Genomic DNA, 21014 nt, shown 5'->3' on the forward strand with positions numbered 1-21014 from the left:
GTACAAAGTAGTGGTTTTTTTTTTGTTGGAGACTAGATGCCTATTTCGTACTACAATCGCCGATGCTAACCCGAATTGAAATGTTGATGCCCAAGGACTTAGTAGTGCGTGTTGCTATTCTTGGATGACCGAGATTTGAAGGACAAGGACAGGAGAGACAAAGGGCGCGTTGTGGGGGGAGATGGGGGGGGGGGGGGGGGGGGACGCTTAGAAGCTAGGGTGGGATTTGGCAGAATGGCGCGGTTCGAGGACGACAAGAGTATAGTTGCAGGAGAAGGGAAAGAGGAGAAGAGAAGATACGTCAGATCGTCCTTGAGCTAACATGTCGTGGTGGTTGTTGTGTGAAGGAATGTACAAGACGTCATGGTCTGTGATATTCTGTCGGCCGGCCGGACAAAAGGGTCAAACGGGAGGGAAAGGGAGAGAGAGCACGACGAGTTGCGAAATGCACCCCACAGAGGCCGGCCGGCCGGGCTGCAGGGAGGAAATCCGGGGATATTGATGAATGAGGAGGGAGGGAGGTGGGTGGGCATGCATCACGATGGGGCGAAAAAGGGAAGGGGAGAAGAGCGTTGATGGAACTTGTACATGACCAATACTAATGGGCTGGAGCAAAAGAGCCAAGTTGAATGCCCATGATAGCCGAGGCTGCCCGAGAAAACAAGAAGATGGAGAGGGTTAGTAGAGCGGGATTCTCTCCTTTGAACAAGACTGAGTATTTGTTGAAATTTTATAAATGATCAAAGGCATGTTTTGAAAAGCGTGACAAAGATGTCGGAAAGAAAGGAGAGCGGCTGGGCGGCTGCATGATATTGTACGTAATAATGAGTCTGGGAGAAGCCGTTTGGCAAGTAGAAGAAGCTTTAAAGAGGAGGAGGAGGAGGAGGAGGAGGAGGAGAGAAGAATATCAAGGGATGCGGCAATTTGCGGGGGAAAGGCGGGGAGAGAACGGCCGGTAGCAGACGGGAATTAGAGGGAGTGATTTTCTTTCTTTTTTCTTTTCTTCTTTCTTTGAAGCGGGAGTGTGTATGTGCGTGTCGTGTACGTTATGGAATTGTCATCAACGCCCTGCAGGCTGATAAAATACTGAGTCGAGAGTGGACGTAGATAAGAAACCGACAAGGGGGTTCGTCTTTTCGTCTTGGGGCTTGGGGTGTTTGTGGGGAGGTTCTAGCCTTTTTGTGGTTATTCATGACCAAGGGGATTGAGTTTTTTTTTTTTTTCTTAAAATGAAAGAGTACTAATAGGAGGAAGAGGAGGATTTTCGGGGTTTTGAAATGCAATAGAGCGATGATTTACGGCGAATTGCAAGTAGTAGTATCAGTACTGTGTAGTAGAAGGAGAAGGAAGCAGTAGAAGAAGTGGTGGTCAACATGAACACAACCCATGACTATCCATCCATGGCCCATGTATGCAATTCTTTGGGAAAAGAACAAGACCACTACATGGTTTTGATGGGTGGAATTACCATCATGTCCTGTCAGCAAATCTTTTGCCTCGCTTTGCTCGAATGTATTCTGTTCGAATACGGCTACTTGCGACATGTTAATGATGATGATCCAGTCACTTCTCGGCGGAAGCACCAGCCGCACTGTTTCAACGCCACAACTCCAAGCCACCTCTTTTTTTTTTTTTTTTTTTTCCCTTCTTAATACTTTTTTTTTTACTGGCACCTTGTTCTCGTAGTTTCATGCGTAAAAGACGAGACAAACAAGCAAACAAACAAACAAACAAAAGAAGAAGGAAAAAACAAAAAAAAAAAACCCCCTCAATCCATCGCAGCCCGACATTGAGAAACAAAAATCACTACCTAACCGTGTACGGCGGCGGTAGGTACTGGGTAGTCAGCTCGTTGACAAGTAATCGCCGTCCCGCGCACCGCGCTCTGCTCCACCCAGACACCACCACCACTTTCTTCACCACCAACAAACACTAATATAGTAGCTACTAACACCTTGCCTTGCTTATTTACGGACCATCACCGACCAAAAACACTCTTTTTTTTCCCTATTTTTTTTTAATCCTCTCTCGCCAGCCTGCATCATCTAGCAGACTTTCCGTCTCCCCCCTGCCTCCCCACAACCACCACCACCACCAACCACTAAACACCAACCACTACCACCAAGTTCTAACCACTACCACCAACCACTACCAGCCAAGCCCAGCCAGCCAGCCCCGGCCTTGTCTGTTGCTGCCTTCTTCTTCCTTCTTTTTAAATCCCGTCTTTTGTGAAAATACTAGTCATGGGTAAACCAGAGCATCCCCCCCCCCCAGCCGCCTGGTCCCCACGACGACCCCACGCTCATATTCATCCCCGTCCGCCTCTTTCTGCCCAGTCCGTAACATGGCTTGATGCTAGTCGATGATGCAGTTTCTTTTTATTATTATTCGTATTATTTTCTCAGGCTCCTTATTATTTATTCCTGCCATCAACATCCTCTCCTACTGATACCCGGGCCTGCCACTGCCCTGGTCATTTATTTACACGACACCAACTGCGGGTACTCGGTACAAATACCCTCCTCGTCTGGCCACCAAGAGCACATGCCACGGCGCTATATCGGCATCAACGCATGAACCACTCACCTTCTATCCATCCATTCATCTATTCATCCTAGACTATCTATCCAGTCATCTACCCATCCATCATCTACTTTACCATCACCATCCATCCATCTTGTACTGGTGCCCTGTCACATCGGTCATCGGCTGGCTTCTCCCTCTTTGTCTTTCTCTCTCGCTCTCTCGCTCTCCTGCTCACTTGTTGTCTGCAAAATTACCCATCTTGCATTCTCTCTCCTTCATCCGTACCAGCCTTCTTCCAACCCTTTTGCGACACGTCACTTTGATCCCGCTTCGGCTGCTCTTCCTCTTTTGCGACCTGGCATATCCAACGCCCTGGGCAACGAAAAACAAGGAGGAAGAAGAGGGAGTGAAGAAGAAGAAGAAGAAGAGGACGAAAAAGTGAAAATTCAAGGAGAGAACCACTATACACGCGCAACAACAACAAATTAACAACCCACCCTCCCTGGTAATCTACCACCGTAATCATTCCTGTTGCCGTGTGTCAATGCCTCTAGGTCCTCTGTCTCTGCCACATTTCACCACGGGCCACTGCACCCGTCGAGCACATCCCTGCCGCAGCGTCTCCCGCAGCGTCTCCCGCAACGTCTCCCGCTCCGCCTTGTTCAAGTTTGTGCCAAAGAACAATCCTATCCCCAATCGTTGAGCAGGAGCCGCCGCCGCCATTCACCGAGCTTCACCTGGCCGTTGCCCGCTCGTTGTGAGACCTCCTCCTTGTTGAGCTCGGCTCGTGGCGAGAGAGCTGCGCTCCCAGGTGACACGCCACCCGTTGAGAGCTCACCATCCATCCCCTCCCACGATACCAGTCCCGGACATAGAGGCGCGCAACCGCCAGCCCAGACATCCATCCCCGAGACGGCTTGCTGCCTTGCCTGCTCACCCGGCCGGTCGTGCCCTCCATGTTGATCATGGCCTCCGGCAACCCAAGCAAGCCATCCGTGCCCATCAACATCAGCCACAGGCGCCCTTCTGCCCAGGCCACGCCCTCGGGAAGCCACCGCCCGCATCAGAACCGCTTCGAGCTTGGCCCTCCCAGCCTGCAGGACAGATCCGGCTTCGAAACCATTGCCGAGTCCTCTTCGGCGGCCGCCATGACCTGCCAGACCTGCCAGCAGTTTGGTTTCCGCTGCGTCACCCGCGACGACACTGACAGCTGCACGCCTTGCGTCGACGCCGGCGCCGAATGCTCCTTGCTCACCCTCAGTCCGCAGTCGCGAAAGAGGAAGCAGCAAGGGGAGCCCTTTGCCGAGGGCACCGTCAAGAGAGGGTACGTTGATTTGACAGGTGTGGATGCGGCGAGCTCGTAATTCCGTAGCTGTTCCCGTCTCCCCCGCTGCTTACCAACTTGCCGAGTACCTCTAACTCCGTGTCCAGGTTTTCCACGTCAGATCTGCACTCCAGACGACACCCCAACAACAGGTTTGCAAGCAATACCGCCAGCGCCAGTCTCCTCGAAGACTTTGCCAACGTCGGCGGCCCAACCAGCTTCGACCGCACGCTGGGCCTGCAGCTCGACCGCCACAGCCAGTATATTGGACACACGACCGACTTTGAGCCCTCGGTGCTCAACCTCTCCAACTATGATCCCAGAAACGAGAGCACGTCCTTGCGCGGCACCCTACGCAAGGTCAGCGACGGCAACAGCTTCCTTCTCGTCCCGGACAGCACCACTCGCGGCTACGAGCAGCAGCAGCAGGACATCATGGCCGTCGAGGCCCTCGTCGCGCCCCACGGCCGCACCCTGATTGACCTCTTCTTCCAACGCGTGCACCCGGCGTTTCCCATTGCGCAAAAGTACGTCTTCCTCGAAAAGTACGAGCGCGACTACCGCGACTTCACCCCGCCGCTGCTCGCCACCGTGTACCTCCTCGCCATCAACTGGTGGAACCACAGCCCCGTTTTGGCCGACCTGCCCAGGCCCAACACCGACGAGCTGGAGCGTCTCGTCCGAAGCAGCCTCGCCGACTCCATGTGCCGCCCAAAGCTGTCGACCGTCGAGGCCGCACTGCTGCTCGCGCAGATACCCGGCAGCTCCCAGTGGGCTCCCACGGCCCAGCTCGTGGCCGTCAGTCAGGAGCTCGGCCTGCACCTGGACTGCTCCGGTTGGGACATTCCACCCTGGGAAAAGGGCATGCGCAAGCGCCTCTCCTGGGGCGTCTACATGCAGGACAAATGGGGCGCCCTCATCCACGGCCGTCCCTCGCACATATCCCCCTCCAACTGGGCCGTTCGCAGCCTCACAGTCCACGATTTCCCCGACGTCGACTGGGATGAGGGCAACACGGAGCAAAAAGAGGACGCCCAGACGGGGCAAATCATCTTTATGCGCTTTGTCCAGCTGACGGGCATCCTGAACGAGATTCTCGATACATTTTACACGCTCGCCGCCATGCACAAGGTCGACAACGCCGGCGCGCAAGGCGCTCAGATGGTGCTCGCGCAGGCCAAGCCTATCCAGCTCAAGCTCAAAGAGTGGTACGCTGACCTGCCCGCCTGCGTGCGTCTCGAGTCGCTCTCTTCGGGCGGACTCACGCCGTCGCGGCCTTCGAGCGTCGGGTACCTGCACCTGGCGTACTTTGCCGCCGAGATCTCTCTCCACCGGCGCATCATCAGCACCCTGAGCGCCTCACCGACGACCGTCGACCCCTACCTCGAGCACATCTGCCGGAGCGCGGCCAAGGCGCGCCTCATCTCCAGCATGGACTTTGTCAACCGACTCTCCCCCAACCACCTGCATTCCTTCTGGTACTTTACCTCCAAGACCAACTTTGCCCTCATCGGCACGTTCGGGTCGCTGCTGTGGGCGACGAGCCCTGGCCGCGAGGAGGCCGACTGGTACCGCCGCCGTCTTGCCGAGTACCGCTGGACGCTGTCCGTCAGCGCCAAGCCGGGCCAGCAGGGCCAGTACCTGACGGGCTTCGCCATGGACATGCTGGACACGTCGACGGGTATGCTGCTGCGCCAGCTGCCCGAGAAGCCGTCCATGAGCCGGTGCACCAGCGCGCTCGACTTTGCGGGCCGCTCGCTGCCCAACTCGTACTCGGGCTTTGGGAGCGGGTTCTCCCTGCAGAGCAGCTTCAGCAACCTGGGCAGCACCCTGGACCGCAGCAGTCCCCAGAGCTTGGAGAGCGAGGATGAGAGCGCTAGCGACGACGACGGCGACGATGACTTGGAGGAGGATGACTACAACACGGCCATGTAACTATGACGAAAGGAAGGGGGGGCTTGGAAAGAATAGCCGTCGGGCTACATCAGGCATCGGCGGACGAAATCTATATCTGGATATAAACGAGATGTAATGCATTATGAAATACCCATTTGATTTCTGAACAGCACCCTGCAGGACTAGAACAATGCTGTAACATCTGAAGCATGGAATTGTGCATGTCCCACGACAGCTAACAATGCCTGATCGTTTATGTGCCTGTCCGGATGTACATCTCAATCAAACGGATGCAAAAGCCCATCCGGCATTCACAACACCACGTCATCTGGATTCCTCTGATTATTATATCTCCCCCTCCTCCCCCTATTTTTTTCTTTTTTCTTGGTCGCCAGTAACTCCCAAACGGGGGACCCAACTAACTGGAACCGGAGGGGGGGGGGAGTTGCTCCTTGTGTGGGGAGCTTGTTGCTCTCTGTCAGGGACCACGGAGCAACCCCCCCAGCCCCACCTTGAACAGCTCACAGGCATATAATGAAACGTGCCTTTGCGATGGGGTGTTCTCCGACGTCAGAGCGCCTGTTGTTCGATTACTTTTTTACTTTTTTTTCTCTTCTTCGACACGCGCAAAGACCACTTTTGTCTTTCTCTCCCAACTTCTTTCTCCTGCGATCAGATGCTGGACATTTGATGAAGGCTACTCATCTCCTGCATCCTGCTGCTACTCTTTGCCCGCAATTGAAATTCGTCTTCTGGTCTCGCTGAAACGGAAAGCAAAAAAGGCTTTCTCTCCAATCACCTCCTTTCCTCCTTTCCTCCGCCTCCTCCTCCTCCGACCCAGAATGCCTCGCAAGACGGCCGCCGGTCGCAAGGTGGCGGCCGCTAGCGGCGGCGACGACGAACCGACCATCGCGGCCTCCAAGGCGCAGTACGAGAGGGAGCTGCGCGGCCTCGCCAGCAAGGCGCGGACGGACGGGTCGGCCTCGGCGCGGCTGGCGGCGCAGCTCCGACGGGCGCGGCTGGCGGCGACGTACCTGCTGCTGGCGGGCTTCTTCGCGCACGCGTCGCAGCGGGCGCTGGCGCCCGTGTACGGGAGCCTGCCGGCGGCGGCGCACCACGGGCGCGTGCTCGCCGCCGCCGCCTTTGCCGGCTGGGCGGGCAACCTGTTTTTCGCGCGCGCGCTGGCGCCGCTGCCCGCCGCGCCCTCGGCCGCCCGCCTGCTGCCCGCCGCCGCGCTCGCCGCGCCCCTCGTCCAGCTCGCCCTCGAGCCCTGGAGCGCGGCCCTCGGCCCCGTCTGGGGCCCCGTCCTCGCCGAGGCCCTGACCGTCGCCCCCGTCGTCGTGCTCGCCGCCGCCTGCGCGGCCGACGCCCTCGAGGGCCTCGGCCCGCTGCCGCTGCTGCCCCGCTTCGTCGCCGACGCGCTGCCGGGCATGGGCTCGTGGGCTCTGTTTGCGGCGTCGGAGAATCTCGCGCGCGAGTTTGTCCTGCGCTTCGCCGGCCGGCCGGAGACGACGAGCAGCCAGACCCAGGCGGCGGCGGCGGCGGCGGCAGCAGCAGAGGTGACGTCGTTTGCGCTCAGCCGCGTCGGCATGCAGCTGTCCCTCGGCGGGCTCATGGCCGCGCTCGCGCCCTCGGCGTGGGTGCTGCTCGCGGCGCCCGCCCTCGCGCACACGCTCTGGCTCAGCCCGCACGCGCCGACGCGCCGTGCCGACGCCGCGCTCAACGCCACGCTGCGCGCCCACGACTGGCTGCTCGTCGACCGCCGCGAGTCCAACACGGGCTATGTCTCGGTGCTGCAGAGCCTGCGCGGCGGCTTCCGCGTCCTGCGCTGCGACCACAGCCTGCTCGGCGGCGAGTACACAGACCCCTCTGTCAGCGGCGGCCTCGTCGCCGAGCCCATCTACGGCGTCTTTGCCATGCTCGAGGCCGTGCGCCTCATCCGGACCGAGAAGCAGGTCCCGGACGACGAGGCAAAAGCGCTAGTCATGTAAGTCATTTTCTAGAATTAAAAAGAAGCGGAATGTCATCTGCGGGCTCGTATCAAGGCGACAGAGAGAGAGGGAGAGAGAGAGAGAGAGAGAGTATATGCTAACCACTTGCACGTACATAGTGGCCTGGGTATCGGAACGACGCCGTCGGCGCTGGTGGCGCACGGCATAGACACGACCGTGGTCGAGATTGACCCTGTGGTGCACGCGTTTGCGAAGAAGCACTTTCACCTGCTCGAGAACAACGAGCCCGTTCTGACCGACGCAGGCCGGTACGCGAGGAAGCTCGCCGCCGACGCGGCCGGCGCGCGCTTCGACTACATTGTGCACGACGTCTTCACCGGCGGCGCCGAGCCCGTCGACCTGTTTACGCTCGAGTTTCTGCAGCAGCTGAACGCGCTCCTCAAGCCGCACGGCTCCATTGCCATTGTAAGCCCGTGCCTTGTCCTTTTGCCTCTTGCCTCCCCCTCGATTGTTGCGCAAAGTTTCCAACGAGACTGACCCGGCCCTCCCCCCCCGTCCAGAACTATGCCGGTGACCTGGCCCTGCCCGGGCCGCGCGCCATCGTGCGCACCATTGGCGCCGTGTTCCCCGCGTGCCGCATCTTCCGCGAATTCCCTGCCGACCCCGCGAGCATCGCCGCCCACGGCGGGTCCGACTTCACCAACATGGTCATCTTCTGCAAAAAGACCCCCGGCGCGCTGGCGTTCCGCCCCGCCACCGAAGCGGACCGGCTCAACAGCTTTGCGCGCCGCGAGTTCCTGGAGCCGAAGCACGAGGTCCACGCGGCCGAGTTCCTGGCGGCGGACGAGCAGACCCAGCTACTGACCGCAAACAACACGGACGTCGTGACAAAGTCGCACAAGACGAGCGCGCGGGGCCACTGGTCCATTATGAGGACGGTGCTGCCGGGTGTGGTGTGGGAGAAGTGGTAGGTGGGCCATGCATGTACGGCTGGACCATGGTATAGAATTGTATATATTATACTATCATAAGTTTTGCTGCAAGGTTTTGTGATACGAAAAAATAACAATCTCCTGAGGCATCTCCCCTATTTAGACATGTGCAAACCACACATTTTACTTTTTCTGCGCCTGAATTGCATTTACCGCATACTCGCCATTATCCTTTGTCAGTTCCTTTGCGTAATCTGTGATGTACGATGGCGTCTCTCGGACCCTGTTGTACGACGAGGGGACCGGCTCCCCAAAGGCCTGGTGGACCGGCACCACGCCGGTCCATATGCTGTCCCTCGCCTGATCGTTCTCCATGTCGTGCTTGTCGTCGCCCGTCTCGCCGTCCCGCGCCTTGAGGCTCCCCGACGCGATCTTGACGCGCAGCACCGAGGTGCTCTGCAGCTCCGCGCCCGTCGGCGGCTGCCGCGACTGGTCCCAGCGGCCCGGGACGACCGAGTCGGTGATGAGCCGCAGGGCGTAGAGCTTCTCGTCGGCGTCGGTGACGAGGGACGCGTGGCCAAAGAGCACGACGGAGCGGTAGTTGTAGCTCGAGTTGAAAGCCGACAGCGACAGCACGAGCCCGTCGAGGTGCGCGGCCGAGACGCACACGGGGACGCCCGGGGGCGTGTTGCCGCCGGCGTCGCGACTCGTGTTGAACATGCGCCCGGTCACCCACCCGTGCACGTAGAGGTCGAGCGGGTCGCCGAGCGAGGCCGACGGCCGGTCAAAGGACCCCATCTGCCCAATCATCGGCAGCGTGACGGGGAACGGCGAGTCGGGCACGTTCATGGACAGGTGGATCAGGTGCGAGGCGTTGACCAGCTCGTGGATCTTCTCCAGCGCATAAACGCCTATGGAAAGGTGTGAGGATGGAGGGTTTTGGGGGAGTACCAGTACGAAAGGAGGGGGGGCGTACCTCGCTCGCCGTGACGCTTGACCTTGTTGACGGCATCTTTGGGGTATTCTAGGCTGTGGCGGCCCATTATAGCGGACAAAGGACAAGGAACTTCCCTGGAATGTTGGCCGGGGAGAGGGGGAAAGGGGGTTTCGAATGAGGATGAGAATGACCTGGGCAGGTAGGCTACGATATCGAGACTGTGATGGCGGCGGGCTGGAACTAGTTTAAATACTGCAATGGCTGTCACGGCGTTGACAAGACGCCCTACAAGGGCAACACGAGGGGCTGCAGCTGCAAGCTTACGAACGGGACGGACGTGACTGGCCGGACGTTCCCAAAACGGCAATCCCTAAATGAAGAAGAGAGAGAAAAAACAAGAGATTCCTGCCATGTCACCGCAAAGTTTGCGCTCACACATAAGACTGGTAGTTCAGGCTGCGACCATGTCACTCTTCGTCAAGTGCAGTCGTTATGAGTCGCAATGAGTCTTTTGGGCGGGCAGAAACCGGCGCCGCGTGATTCGGCTGTGAGCGGGGGGGTGCCTCTGCGGGGGAGAGAGACACAGAGAGAGAAAATAGAGGGGCCACTCCGCGGGGCTCCGGCGCCGTGTCTGTCCGCCGCGCGCCGCGCCCTTGGAGGCGGGCGCACACCAGAACCAAAAATAGCACCCAATCAGTACAGATTCGTTTTCATTTCAAGAACAACAAGGCTCGTTCTCGACCTTTACACGAGGGCTCGTTTTTGCGGATGTATGCAATTAAAATAATAATAATAATAATAATAATAAATGGTTGGTTGACTGGCTTGACACTTTTTGACTGCCGGCTTCTGGCTGCTGCTTGGAAAGCGCCGAGGGTCACGCCAGCTGTGACGATGGTATCGATTGAACTACATGGCGGGCTTGCCTTGCCCCATTGAAGTGTGTGCTGAGGAGACGAATCTCGCTCTGTGTGTGCAGTGATGAAACTGAATTGGCTTTTGCAAACAGAATTGGCCTTGTAGACCAAAGATGAGCCGGAATAACCTGCCAACTGCCTTTTCCTTCACGCAAATCCAAAGAACCCCGCGTGTGGCGGGGCGGCCGTGATGAAGCGGCATCGATTGAAGCTTCCTCCCATGGCGCAGCACACCGCGTGCGAGCCAAGGTTGTGATTTTTCCCCGTCTTTTCAACACGGTCTTGTTTTCGCTTCGCTTAGCGCCAAAATATTACATTCATGGATATTTTATTTCCCCCCTGTCATACGGGTTGCCCAAATCGGCACCTATAGGGGGCAGCGGTTCTCGAGAGGATAAAGACAAGGAAGTAATGGCGCGAGGACAAGGCGAGAGCTTCACTTGGGCTCGAGATCGAGCAGCACAATACGGCCAGAGCCGGGGGGGGGGGGTGCACGGCGGACAGAGCTGCTGGTAGGGAAGAAGTGACCAAGTAGCAAAGTATGTCAGATGGATAGAGCATAACAGGAAGATGAATGCAATGTGTCGTGCACTATTTAAGCATCCATTATGCTGCGGCAGCTGCATGAGCAGGCCGCGGGTAGCTCTCCAGTGCAGCTATTCAAAGCCTGCTCAACCTTGGGTTGGTGTTGTTGCTATTGTTGTTGTTACTGTTGTTGTTGTTATTCATGACGGATGCGGTTTGGATGGAAAGCAAGCAAGCAAGCAAGCAAGCAGGCGAATCAGGCGACTGTACAAACTACGCAAACTCGTGTACATGAGCATTAGATGGCAAAAGTAAGTGTTTGTTGGGAGACCCCTCCCTTCTCATGGTAGTTGGGGGACCGTGTTGCATAAAGGATAGACCGTGTTCTCCATGTACAAAGTAAACCCGTTGACTTGTCTCGCCGTGGTTGTTGCCGTTCTGGGAGTCTGTCTGGACCATGGTTGGACAGGCGCAGAGCTCTGCATGGCAATGCAGGTAGGCATCTGGCAACTCTATTGAGTTATTTCTGGGGGGGGGGGGGGCATGAACTCGGCGACGGTGGTCAACATGACTTGAGGGGGGGACAAGATACATGCTGGCTATTTGTCGGGCTTCTCGTCCATATTTATCAAATAGCTGTTGTCGCCCTCGTCTGTCAGTGGCCAAGGCTGGGGGGGGGGGGGGCGGTTGCTTGCTGGCTGCTGTTACTGCTACCGCATGATGGCCCAGTGGGATACGGATACGTAAGGGGGCATGTCGCCAAGGGAGCCCTTTTGCATGAAGTAATTTAAGATTGGATGAATGCATACATCTAGCATAAGGCACGGAAATCTGTGATTCCTCGCAGCCCTTGCCGGCCGTTTCGGAACACTGAGAGTCCACCGCTTTTTGGTCCAACAGCTTTGCGACAAGGCGATTTGTAGCTGCCCGGCCGGGGCCGACTGTACGTACCAACAACTACTTACAACGGCGGCCGCACAGCGACGATGGATATGCTTGGATTTGAATTCTTTTTTTTTCCCCTGTGAAAGAATGATTTTCGGTTTTTTTAGTCAATTGTCAATACTTACCGAGGCTAACTTGGCTAATAATACGCAGCTGATCAGGGTACCACCGCAGCGCGGCCTCATGCAGAGAGCCAAGCAGCATGTAGTAAGACGACGAAAATAAAGCGGCTTGTCACCGCCTGGCAAGAGAGCACATGCCAGTCCTCTACTGGTAGGCCTGCACCGTCGGGTGGCCGCCCGAGAAAGGCGTTTGGGTCTGATAAGTACCTAACCAGCTGCAGCTGCCAACTGCCAGCTGCCAACCCCTCCCTTGCGTTTGTTGTTGAAGCTTGAATCATTTACTCGTTTTCTTTTTCTGTCTTTTCCCTCTCCTCTTCCTCTTCTCCTGGTTTTCTCTTGTTTGCGTTTCTTTCCCCTCTTCATCCATATTTATCGTGATAATGCGTCTCCGCATTCAACGACGGCAGATGCAAGTGTCCGTCGCCTTGCGCCCAGCAGGCACTGGCCGTCACCAGGTCCCAGGGGGTTCTGAACCTGCGTCAGAAGCTCTCCCACCCCAACGCCGCACCATGTACTACACCTGAGAGTTCCCACGTCCCACCCACGACCTATTTCAAAACAAGCTGCCTCTGTTCCGACTCAGGTCTGTCAAAGACTGTTTCTATTTCCTATGGTCGGACGATTCAGCAACGTGACTAGGATGAGTCAAATGTTTTCCGTACCTGTTTCTGCAGTCCAAGCGACATCAAGCTAGCTAGTCAGCCAGCTTCCAGCGACGAGACCATACTCGGGCAGCAAGTCCTCCCCGTCTCGCTGGCAAACCGATATCGTATCGACGACGCCCAATTGTAAAGGAAATCGCCAAGTCTTATTTATTATCACCTGCTTTCTTCTTCGCCATGGTCTCCTTCGATTTCGCCGCAGATTCATACGTGACCACCACCCAGGCGTCGCAGATTTCTTACATGAAACGCTTCTCGACTGTTGGCCCCAGGCACACACGCAACTCCCTGTCGTGGGGCATCCACCATTGACATGCGACACTGCATGAGACGAAGCTCGCCCCGGGTGACCTACCCAAGCTGGACTGCAAGTACGGCTTCCTGTTTGGCACTCCCAGCGCCGTAATGGGCCGGTTTCTTCGCCCTTGTCCTGCGAGGCCTGTGAAATCTGTCCGAAATCCACCTTGTTTCTTCTCGGTCTTGGCTGGTCGCCTTGTTCTTGTTCTGGGATCAAGCTTCCTTCCTCTTTCAACCATGCAACGGCAGAGCGACGGAAGCATTCACGATGCATCATTGAGATCCAAGATTCATAATGGCGGCTGATTGGGTGGTCTTTTATTTTCGTCTTCTTATCTTTGTTCCGTGCTTTTTCTAATATCCTTCTTGTACTCACTCACTTCTACACGCTTGTCACTGCGTTGTGTGCCTGCTCGCGTGGCCAGGTAGCCATGGCTGTCGCTGGCGGCACACAAGCCCTCATTGCAACCTTTGCATTGTCAGTTTTCCAGTCCTCGCCGGCCGCTATCCTTGCAGCTAATAGTTCACAGTGGCCTCGTCGCTTTGGCGTCCTTCAGCGCTGCGTGTCTTTTCACCTTTGGCAGCCGTCGGCTCAGAGGCAGTGCGCCCGTTTCAAAGGGACTGAGGCTGGTCCTCGTCACTTTTCTTCTCTCCTCGGCATTTTGGAGTATCATGGACTTCGCTGCGACTCTTACCACCGGTGATGCCGACGCCGCTTGCCAAGTCCTTGTCGCCACAGCCGCCGGCTTCGATCAGCTTGCACGTCTCGCATTTGAGCAGTTTTTACTATGGCGAATCAAGCTGGACAAGCGCTCCAGAGGCCTCTTCGTATTGCAGGTCATAATTTTTGTGCGCTTCATAATGGGTGGTGTATTGGTCGCTGTCCAGCGTCCGCAGATCTATCCCGTTTGCATCGCCAAGAGTATTCTGGTTCCCCTCGGCATCGCAACGCTCGTAATGGACGTCATCATCGTGTTCATACTCTTTGTGCTTATTTGGGCAGCAAAGGCGTCCATACCTACTACGCGTATACCAGGTTCCAGCGTTATGCCGGCCAAGGTCATTACTTTCTTGACCTCTGGTTTTGCGGCATGGCTTGCTGTTCGTCTAGTCTTTCCATTTCTGTCGCTGAAGCTAACGGGCCTCTAGACAAGCATACCGCTGATATTCGGCCTCGAAATGTTCCCTTTTGCCACTCGAACAGTTGTGCCCGCGATAGGTCTCCTTCTCCTGCTAGGTTTGTGAAATGCAAAGCAATACGAATGCGCGTTCTAATTTGCCCTAGGTCTCGTTGTACTGTTTAGAAGCGATCTGCTTATAACGCAACCCGGTCCTTTACTCTCTCCTGAAAGACCCAACACTTCCAAAGCTCTGCCTATCCGGCCAGCTGAAAGTCCCGATGTTAATTCAACCCCGGAAGTCTTTAACCGGCCCTGGGGTGAGCCGCAAGTTCACATTGCTCAGACACAAAGACCCGGCACTGGACCTCGCCCAATGCCCAAGCCAGGCTCCAGAGGCATCGATACCGCCCTGCCAATCATCAATCGACCGACCCCTGGCCAAACGCAACGAGGTGTTGGTGGAGTTCCTGTTAAAGGGCAACTGTTTCCACCTATCCGCGCGAACACAGCTCCGATCGTGCTGCAAAATCCGCCAAAGAAGCGAGCAAAGGGGAAGCTTGCCATATCAAATCCAGTCATACGCGAAAGCAGTGCCCTCAAGATAATGGACAATATCCCTACAGTAGATCTGGCTGTAGCTGCAAAGAACGACCAGGAAAGAAGATTCGAGGCCTCCAAAGCTGCACGATCAAATAGCACTGGTCAAAACCAGGCTCTGACACGGAATTTCCAAGGCTCAAGCTTCAGGCGAAAAGAAATTTCAACTGCTAATAATGTGCCAGCCGCGACATCCGAACGCTCCTTTTTGTCGGCTAACGCTGCAACAACAGCTACACAGGTATCGCCTGGCGCAGACGAACTTCGTCGCCGATCTCCGCAGACGCCACTCGACACATCTGGATGGGTTCCAAGACCTCCCGCGCGATCTCCAAGGAGACCATCCAGTTCGGCGTTGGGCCAGTCCGAAGCGGCAGCAGCTCCCGCCATACCGCCGCAAAGCCGGATGAGAAAGAGCGGATCCGGAAATTCAGTTCTACGTGATACTTCGAGCATATTTATCGATCCGAACACACCACCTGCAATTCCAACACCTCTCAGGCAAGAAAATAATGACTGGCCAAGGCATGACACTGCAGAGAGCCCACTAGTACCGAGGGTCGAACCGCTGCCGATGCCAATTCCCACAACACAGCCCGATACTGTGCCGTCAAAATACTACGGAAATACAGCCTCTGTTGCCGCTCGTGCATCTGTCCTGACTCGCAGTGGTCCTGGGTCTGTCAGGCGAGACATCCGGCCATCTCGACAGCGCCCAGACTCGCACAACGCCGACGCACAAGAATCCGTCCCCGCCAAGACGCCCGTACAACTCAGGGCGGTTAACGGAATTCCTTTGAATCCGCGAGCGCAACTAGCCAGAGACTCTGCAAAAGAGGGAGGAGAACGTGGAAAAACAGTCATGTTTTCCAACAAGCTAGATGTTGGTAAAACTGAGGAACCAGTTTCACGTCAGATTTTTGCCCTATCGCTGGCGGGTTCTACTCCTTCAACAGGAGGCTCCATTGTTCATCGTCCAAGGCCAATACCTCGCAAACGGTCGAGTTCTACTCCTTCAACAGGCTCCATTGTTCATCGTCCAAGGCCAATACCTAGCAAACGGTCGATATACAAGGCCGAATTTACTATTAAAGTCTCGCCTACGGTTTGGCGGCATCGATTGTCGCGGTCGGGTGGCTCTGTCGAACTGCACAGAGAAAGCATGGACTCTGAAGGGGATACCATTTCGCGCATTCCTTCTTTCCCAGAGCCGCCAAAGAGCGCCGGTGCCATTTTAGTGCTGGGCACTTACAAGACAATATCTGACAACGCAGACACTCCTGGCAGCATCGATGAGTCTTATAGCGACAGGGACAGCTTTTTTGCTGACTCGGCCCCATTCAATATGGCAGGCATCGATCCCAAAACAGCACAGTCAGAATCTACGGATTTCGGTGGCAGAGCCAGCATGGAACCCGAAGTTGCTTACAATATCCGACGGCAGTCCTCTCCGGTGCTTCCAGTCGAAGATCTGCGACAGGTCTCCGTGGTGAGCACCGAGCTGCAATTTGCAGAGGACGGCGCGCTAGCGTCCTTGCCAAGTAGTGCACGGTCAGGCAAAAGCACTGGCTCGCAGCACGATGGTGAAAAGGAGATGGTACCTTTGGTTCTGGACACGCAGGCAGAGGCTTCATCCACAGGCCCCAGCTCTCAAAGAGATTCTTTGGCGCAGCCGGCTGGATGGCATCGTCGTGTGGGCGATGCGTGTCCGACGTTTTCTAATCGCAAAAATGGTGAGAAGTCGCCACGGCGTGTGGTGGCACCAACTCCTCTTCTGCTCAGCAGATCCAGCAGGACCAGGATTGCCGAGTCGCCGGCGCCACCCCTGGAGTCCCCTCAGCATGCACTCGACATAATACAACAGCAGCTGAAGGATTTAGATGAGGCTGACTCAGAAGCCGCCGTTGAAGATAAGCAGCGCCGCAAACTGCTGGAAAATCTCGAAGCAGAGATGGGTGCCCAAGAAACACATTGGCAAGACATCCGTCGTAACCTAACAAATCGCTCGCCCTCATCTATCAGATCCTCCCTGTCGCTCGTGCCAAGCGGAGATTTGCATCTCTCGCCCCGGCCATCATCTCCAGCGTTGAGGTCGCCTGATCTAGGTTTACCAGTAATGCGCGGGGGTGCGGACCCTACTAGCGCCCCAAAGAACCACACCAAAACCCCGGCTGACGAGAAATCCGACCCTGCACCCAGCAGGCTTACTCGTCGGAGCAACTCTGGTTTCACCGACGAAGTCTCGGCCCAGGCTACAGTTGGCGGAGTGGAAAACCGAGCCAAATTCGGCAAGTCAGCGTCACGCAATAAAGACGGTCTGGAGTCCACGTCTATTACAAACGATATATTTGCGCACCGCCAGCTCGCAAATCACTCAACCACCCCAGAGAAAACCGAGGCCAAAGGCAAAGACGAGGACGAAGAGTTTAACTCTGCATCTGCCAAGAAGAATAATCTCAATACCTGGACCGAGCCTGGATCCGTCAAATTTGTGCCCGTTGAGAAAGCTCCACTTCCGGTATCGCACTGGAGTATAGACTCAGATACTACCAGTTTAGCTTCTGAAACTTTGCAGCGAGCTCAAAATATTGCACAGGCACCCGACAACTTGATCAGAACGGCTGCAAGCACTTCTCCTTTGAGTAGGGACGCGGGAGAAACACAAGCACTGCAAAGCATAAATAAAGGATTTGTGTCACCCACGTCACCCGCATCAGCCACCTGGCTGTCTCGGGAAAGCCTGATTTCGCCTCCAGTTTCGGAGCAAACACAAAGTCCGCGCCGCCCAGTCACGCAAAAGCCGCCGCGGCGAAGCAAAAGGATTACCTTACTTCCAGATATCCCTGAAAGCCCGAAGCCTCTCAGCAATAAGCGTGGCACCCTCGGATTTTTTCAGTTTCCCTGGGGTGAAACCTCTGATAACGCGACACTCCCAGCTCAACTAGCCTCGGTACCACTTCCCGGAGCGACTCTGAACGAACTTACTCAGGCCCAGCCGTTTGTTCCTTCCCAAGGACCTGTGTTGCCCTCTCAAGTCTACCCCGCCTCGTTCTTTGATCACTACTCCGACGACGAGCTTCCTGCCGCCGACAGTGACGAAGGCTACTCTGACGACGAAGACGAAGCCTTCGACGAAACTACGTTGTGGGAAATCGCCAACCTCTTACGCTCAAGCGCAGTTCCTTCTCGTGGTAGTCTCTTTCCAGGGTCTGAGGATTACCGACCACCTTCGCGCGCCGGCTTCGTTTCTAACGACGAAACGACCGTTTTAGCAGTCCGAGAGCTGCCTACTGTCGACATAAGTAAGGACAAGGCGCTTCCCCCTCTACCACCTGCCGACACCGCCGTTTGGAAATCCAATACCATGTATGCCACAACAACCACCAGAAGTGCTGGTCTCGCTCAGCCTGATGCCAAGACATGGACACGATACCTTGGCAAACCGGCTGAAACGCTGCGCCCAGCACCTCGCAAATCGGTGCCAGCCAGCATCTCCAGTAGTTCTCTCTGGGCTCCCGCGGTTGCAAAGACTGAGCCTGTCGCCAAGTCTACATCCTCGAGTCTTTGGAGGTCTCCCAAGGAGGTACCTACCACCCCGGCATCAACCAACCCATCGACGCCCTTCCTCGCTTCTCCTTCCACTACGGAGTCTAGTATTAGCCAAATGTCTGCACCAATCAAAGCCACTTCTCAGTCATACTTGCTCTGGACACCTCCCCCATCAGTAGCTCGCGTGCCCCTAGGCCTGCCACAGGATGATGGTGAATGGGACCGTTACACAGCGAAGAAGGTGCAGTCCTCGCGGCCCAAGCCCAGGCCCTCGACACAAGATGCCATTCAGAGCACAGGTCTTTGGACGAGCTCCAAGTTTGTGGCAGCTGCTTCCGCCCTTGCTCCTACTACCACCAGGGCTGTGTCACCGTCTCAGTCGCTCTGGTCGAAGCCGGCCATCCCTACCGAGCATGCCGAGGGCCTCTGGAGCGCCTCGCACATCCGCCACCGGTACAAAACGACGGACAAGCGTCCCGCAGCCCTAGACACGGAGCGCAAACTGCGCATCGACCGCCGACCACTAGCTGCGCTACGTTCTGCCTCACTCTGGTCGACGACGACTCAGACGCCGACACGCCAGGTGCCTGACTGGCTAGCGCTCTCCACCACACTTCGTCCCGTATCGCCTGATGGCGCGTCTACCCTCTCGGATCAGGACTACGGCTCCGCCTTTGACACGTACTCGCTGCGCTCCGAGGTGACGGCCGCTAGCTCCGTCGCCGCCGCGAAGCAGCCGGCGCACCGTAAGACGGCGTCGAAGCAGGCCGCGCAGGATGAGCTTGACGCCGCGTTCCGCGACGTGATGCAGACCAAGCCTGTGGTCCCCGAACCTGTCGCCGAGGAGGAGGCGGCCCAGCCGCCGCAAGAGTTCGATGAGAAGGTTGAGCTCTTCTTCGACTCGAGCCGTTTCCACCCAGTCTTTGCGGTGGACGTACTGCATGTCACTTCGGAAAATGTGCACCCCGCTGCAGCAGGCTACCTGCACAGTGTCATCAATGGTGCTCCCAAGCCTCGACGTCGTTGAGTCGTGGGTTAATTCTGTTTTATTCTATCTTATGTCCTTGACCCCAGTTTTTCTCATGTCATTTATGGGTTTGGAAAGATCCAACGGGATCAGGAGTCGGATTCGGGGGGGCGGCAACGACAGCATACATGACTACCAGGCAAGCGGACAACATGATAAGCTCAGCGACCATGATGCAGCACCGGCGTTTTTTATTTACTATTGGCTACTGGGAATTTAAAATATTTTGGCGTTGGGGTTTCTTCCCTTCTTGTTTTATAGCAGAGCCTCCATGGCGGGGGTGCACGAGGCAAAGACAGTCAAATATATAAATATCATATACCCTCCATCTCCATGTCTCTCTCTCTCTCCGCGTCTATTTTTCTTTTCCTTCATCTTTTGTTCACCGTTGTTGTACTGCACCGTCTAGTACATTCTCTGTTTATACACTGGCTATATGAAACACACCCCCAATACGCTCTCATCTCCCTTAGAAATAAGCTCCATATATTAATATCGGCATTTACAAAATCTACAACATGTCTTGCCACAGCCGTAATTTGACCGTTCGCAGGTAAACGAAGAAAAAAAAAGAGAAAGCAAAGTAACTCCGTCTATTTCTTCTCTTCTCAAGTTTTGCCCTTTTTTCTTACTTCCCTTGCTTCTTAATTTTTTAAGTTTTTTTTTTTTTTGCTTCTTCTTGTTTAGTTCCCCAGACTCTTATCTGGCAATCTGACCTACCGCGTTAGACAGATTTCATCCGAGACACGTCTCGTTTCAAACCCCAGAAAAAACCGCAACAAAGTCAAGACCCTCTTGCCTCTCAACTCCTCGCCTTCCGGATGACAAGGGGGGCCCGGGGGTGGTGGCGTTGAAAGAGAACCCCCTCCCTCCTCCCCCGATCCATCCGTATGATATATAATCGGACACATGCATACGAATAAATGCGGGTTCATGAAAACGCTCATCTACCCAGTGATTCCTCACAAGAACAGACGAACGAGACCTGAATCATGATATCGCAGGGCAATGGAATGAGTATGAGAAACAAGCATATATTCATGATATTAATGCAGTAAACAAAAATACAAAAACAGCAAAAAAGAAAAGACAAAAACAAGAAACTGGTTTCCAACACGTCTAGACGTGCACGACAGCACAATGACGCACAAAAAAGGACTAGCTTTTCCTTTCGGTTGTCTTCCTTTGTCCAGTTCAAACCCGTTCTTCTTTTTTTTCTCTTCTCTTTCCAGTCCCATATATATATTTCAAGTGTCCCCCCCCCCCCCCCCCCCCGTGTCCCCGCACCACAAGCCAAGATTCTGAAACAAGTTATGCCAGCAAGTATCCTTCATCGGATATAGATTTTTATGCTTGCTTGTTCACCGAGGTAGAGCGAAAGAGTAAACCAAGGCTGCGTGTCTGTGCAAAGCAATCAAGCAGAAAATTCGCCTTGTGATAGGTGGGAGTGTAGCGAAGCCCTTATTCACAACTGGGGTTACTTGAGCAAGAACGAAGAAAAAAGAAGACATGAGCAACGCCGTCAACGTATACCTCGCGGCACGAAAAAAAAAACATAATTCTAAGTGTGGTAAGAGTTTTCATCAACAAAACAAAAGGGAGAACAAAAAAAAGCCATTTTTTGAAAGCAATACACCAAAAGCCCAAAGCCATCGCTATGCAAAGATAACAGAAAACATTAAAAT

The 21014-nt window shown here is 55.3% G+C and overlaps 5 protein-coding genes across 5 annotated transcripts; 4 read left to right on the forward strand and 1 right to left on the reverse strand.

Moving 5' to 3' along the window:
* Window positions 1-3491: 3491 nt before the first annotated feature.
* Window positions 3492-5785, forward strand: V2A60_006813 (transcription factor domain-containing protein; the record flags this gene model as incomplete). The annotated part of the gene is made up of 2 exons (XM_083258104.1): window positions 3492-3850; window positions 3958-5785. 2 exons carry the CDS (start codon window positions 3492-3494, stop codon window positions 5783-5785), a joined length of 2187 nt encoding a protein of 728 aa, XP_083114230.1.
* Window positions 5786-6588: 803 nt separating this feature from the next.
* V2A60_006814 (S-adenosyl-L-methionine-dependent methyltransferase) lies at window positions 6589-8669 on the forward strand (the record flags this gene model as incomplete). Its single annotated transcript, XM_083258105.1, has 3 exons — window positions 6589-7733; window positions 7857-8163; window positions 8259-8669. 3 exons carry the CDS (start codon window positions 6589-6591, stop codon window positions 8667-8669), a joined length of 1863 nt encoding a protein of 620 aa, XP_083114231.1.
* Window positions 8670-8813: 144 nt separating this feature from the next.
* On the reverse strand, window positions 8814-9673 carry V2A60_006815 (pyridoxamine 5'-phosphate oxidase family protein; the record flags this gene model as incomplete). Its single annotated transcript, XM_083258106.1, has 2 exons — window positions 8814-9541; window positions 9607-9673. The coding sequence occupies 2 exons, from the start codon at window positions 9671-9673 to the stop codon at window positions 8814-8816; spliced, it is 795 nt and encodes a 264-aa protein (XP_083114232.1).
* Window positions 9674-13466: 3793 nt separating this feature from the next.
* On the forward strand, window positions 13467-15163 carry V2A60_006816 (uncharacterized protein; the record flags this gene model as incomplete). The annotated part of the gene is made up of 5 exons (XM_083258107.1): window positions 13467-13513; window positions 13566-14136; window positions 14185-14272; window positions 14321-14931; window positions 14987-15163. The coding sequence occupies 5 exons, from the start codon at window positions 13467-13469 to the stop codon at window positions 15161-15163; spliced, it is 1494 nt and encodes a 497-aa protein (XP_083114233.1).
* Window positions 15164-15915: 752 nt separating this feature from the next.
* Window positions 15916-19329, forward strand: V2A60_006817 (uncharacterized protein; the record flags this gene model as incomplete). Its single annotated transcript, XM_083258108.1, has 1 exon — window positions 15916-19329. One exon carries the CDS (start codon window positions 15916-15918, stop codon window positions 19327-19329), a length of 3414 nt encoding a protein of 1137 aa, XP_083114234.1.
* Window positions 19330-21014: the final 1685 nt, after the last annotated feature.

The sequence above is a fragment of the Cordyceps javanica genome, chromosome 4 (genome assembly GCF_051103115.1).
Source record: "Cordyceps javanica chromosome 4, complete sequence".
Taxonomy (NCBI): domain Eukaryota; kingdom Fungi; phylum Ascomycota; class Sordariomycetes; order Hypocreales; family Cordycipitaceae; genus Cordyceps; species Cordyceps javanica.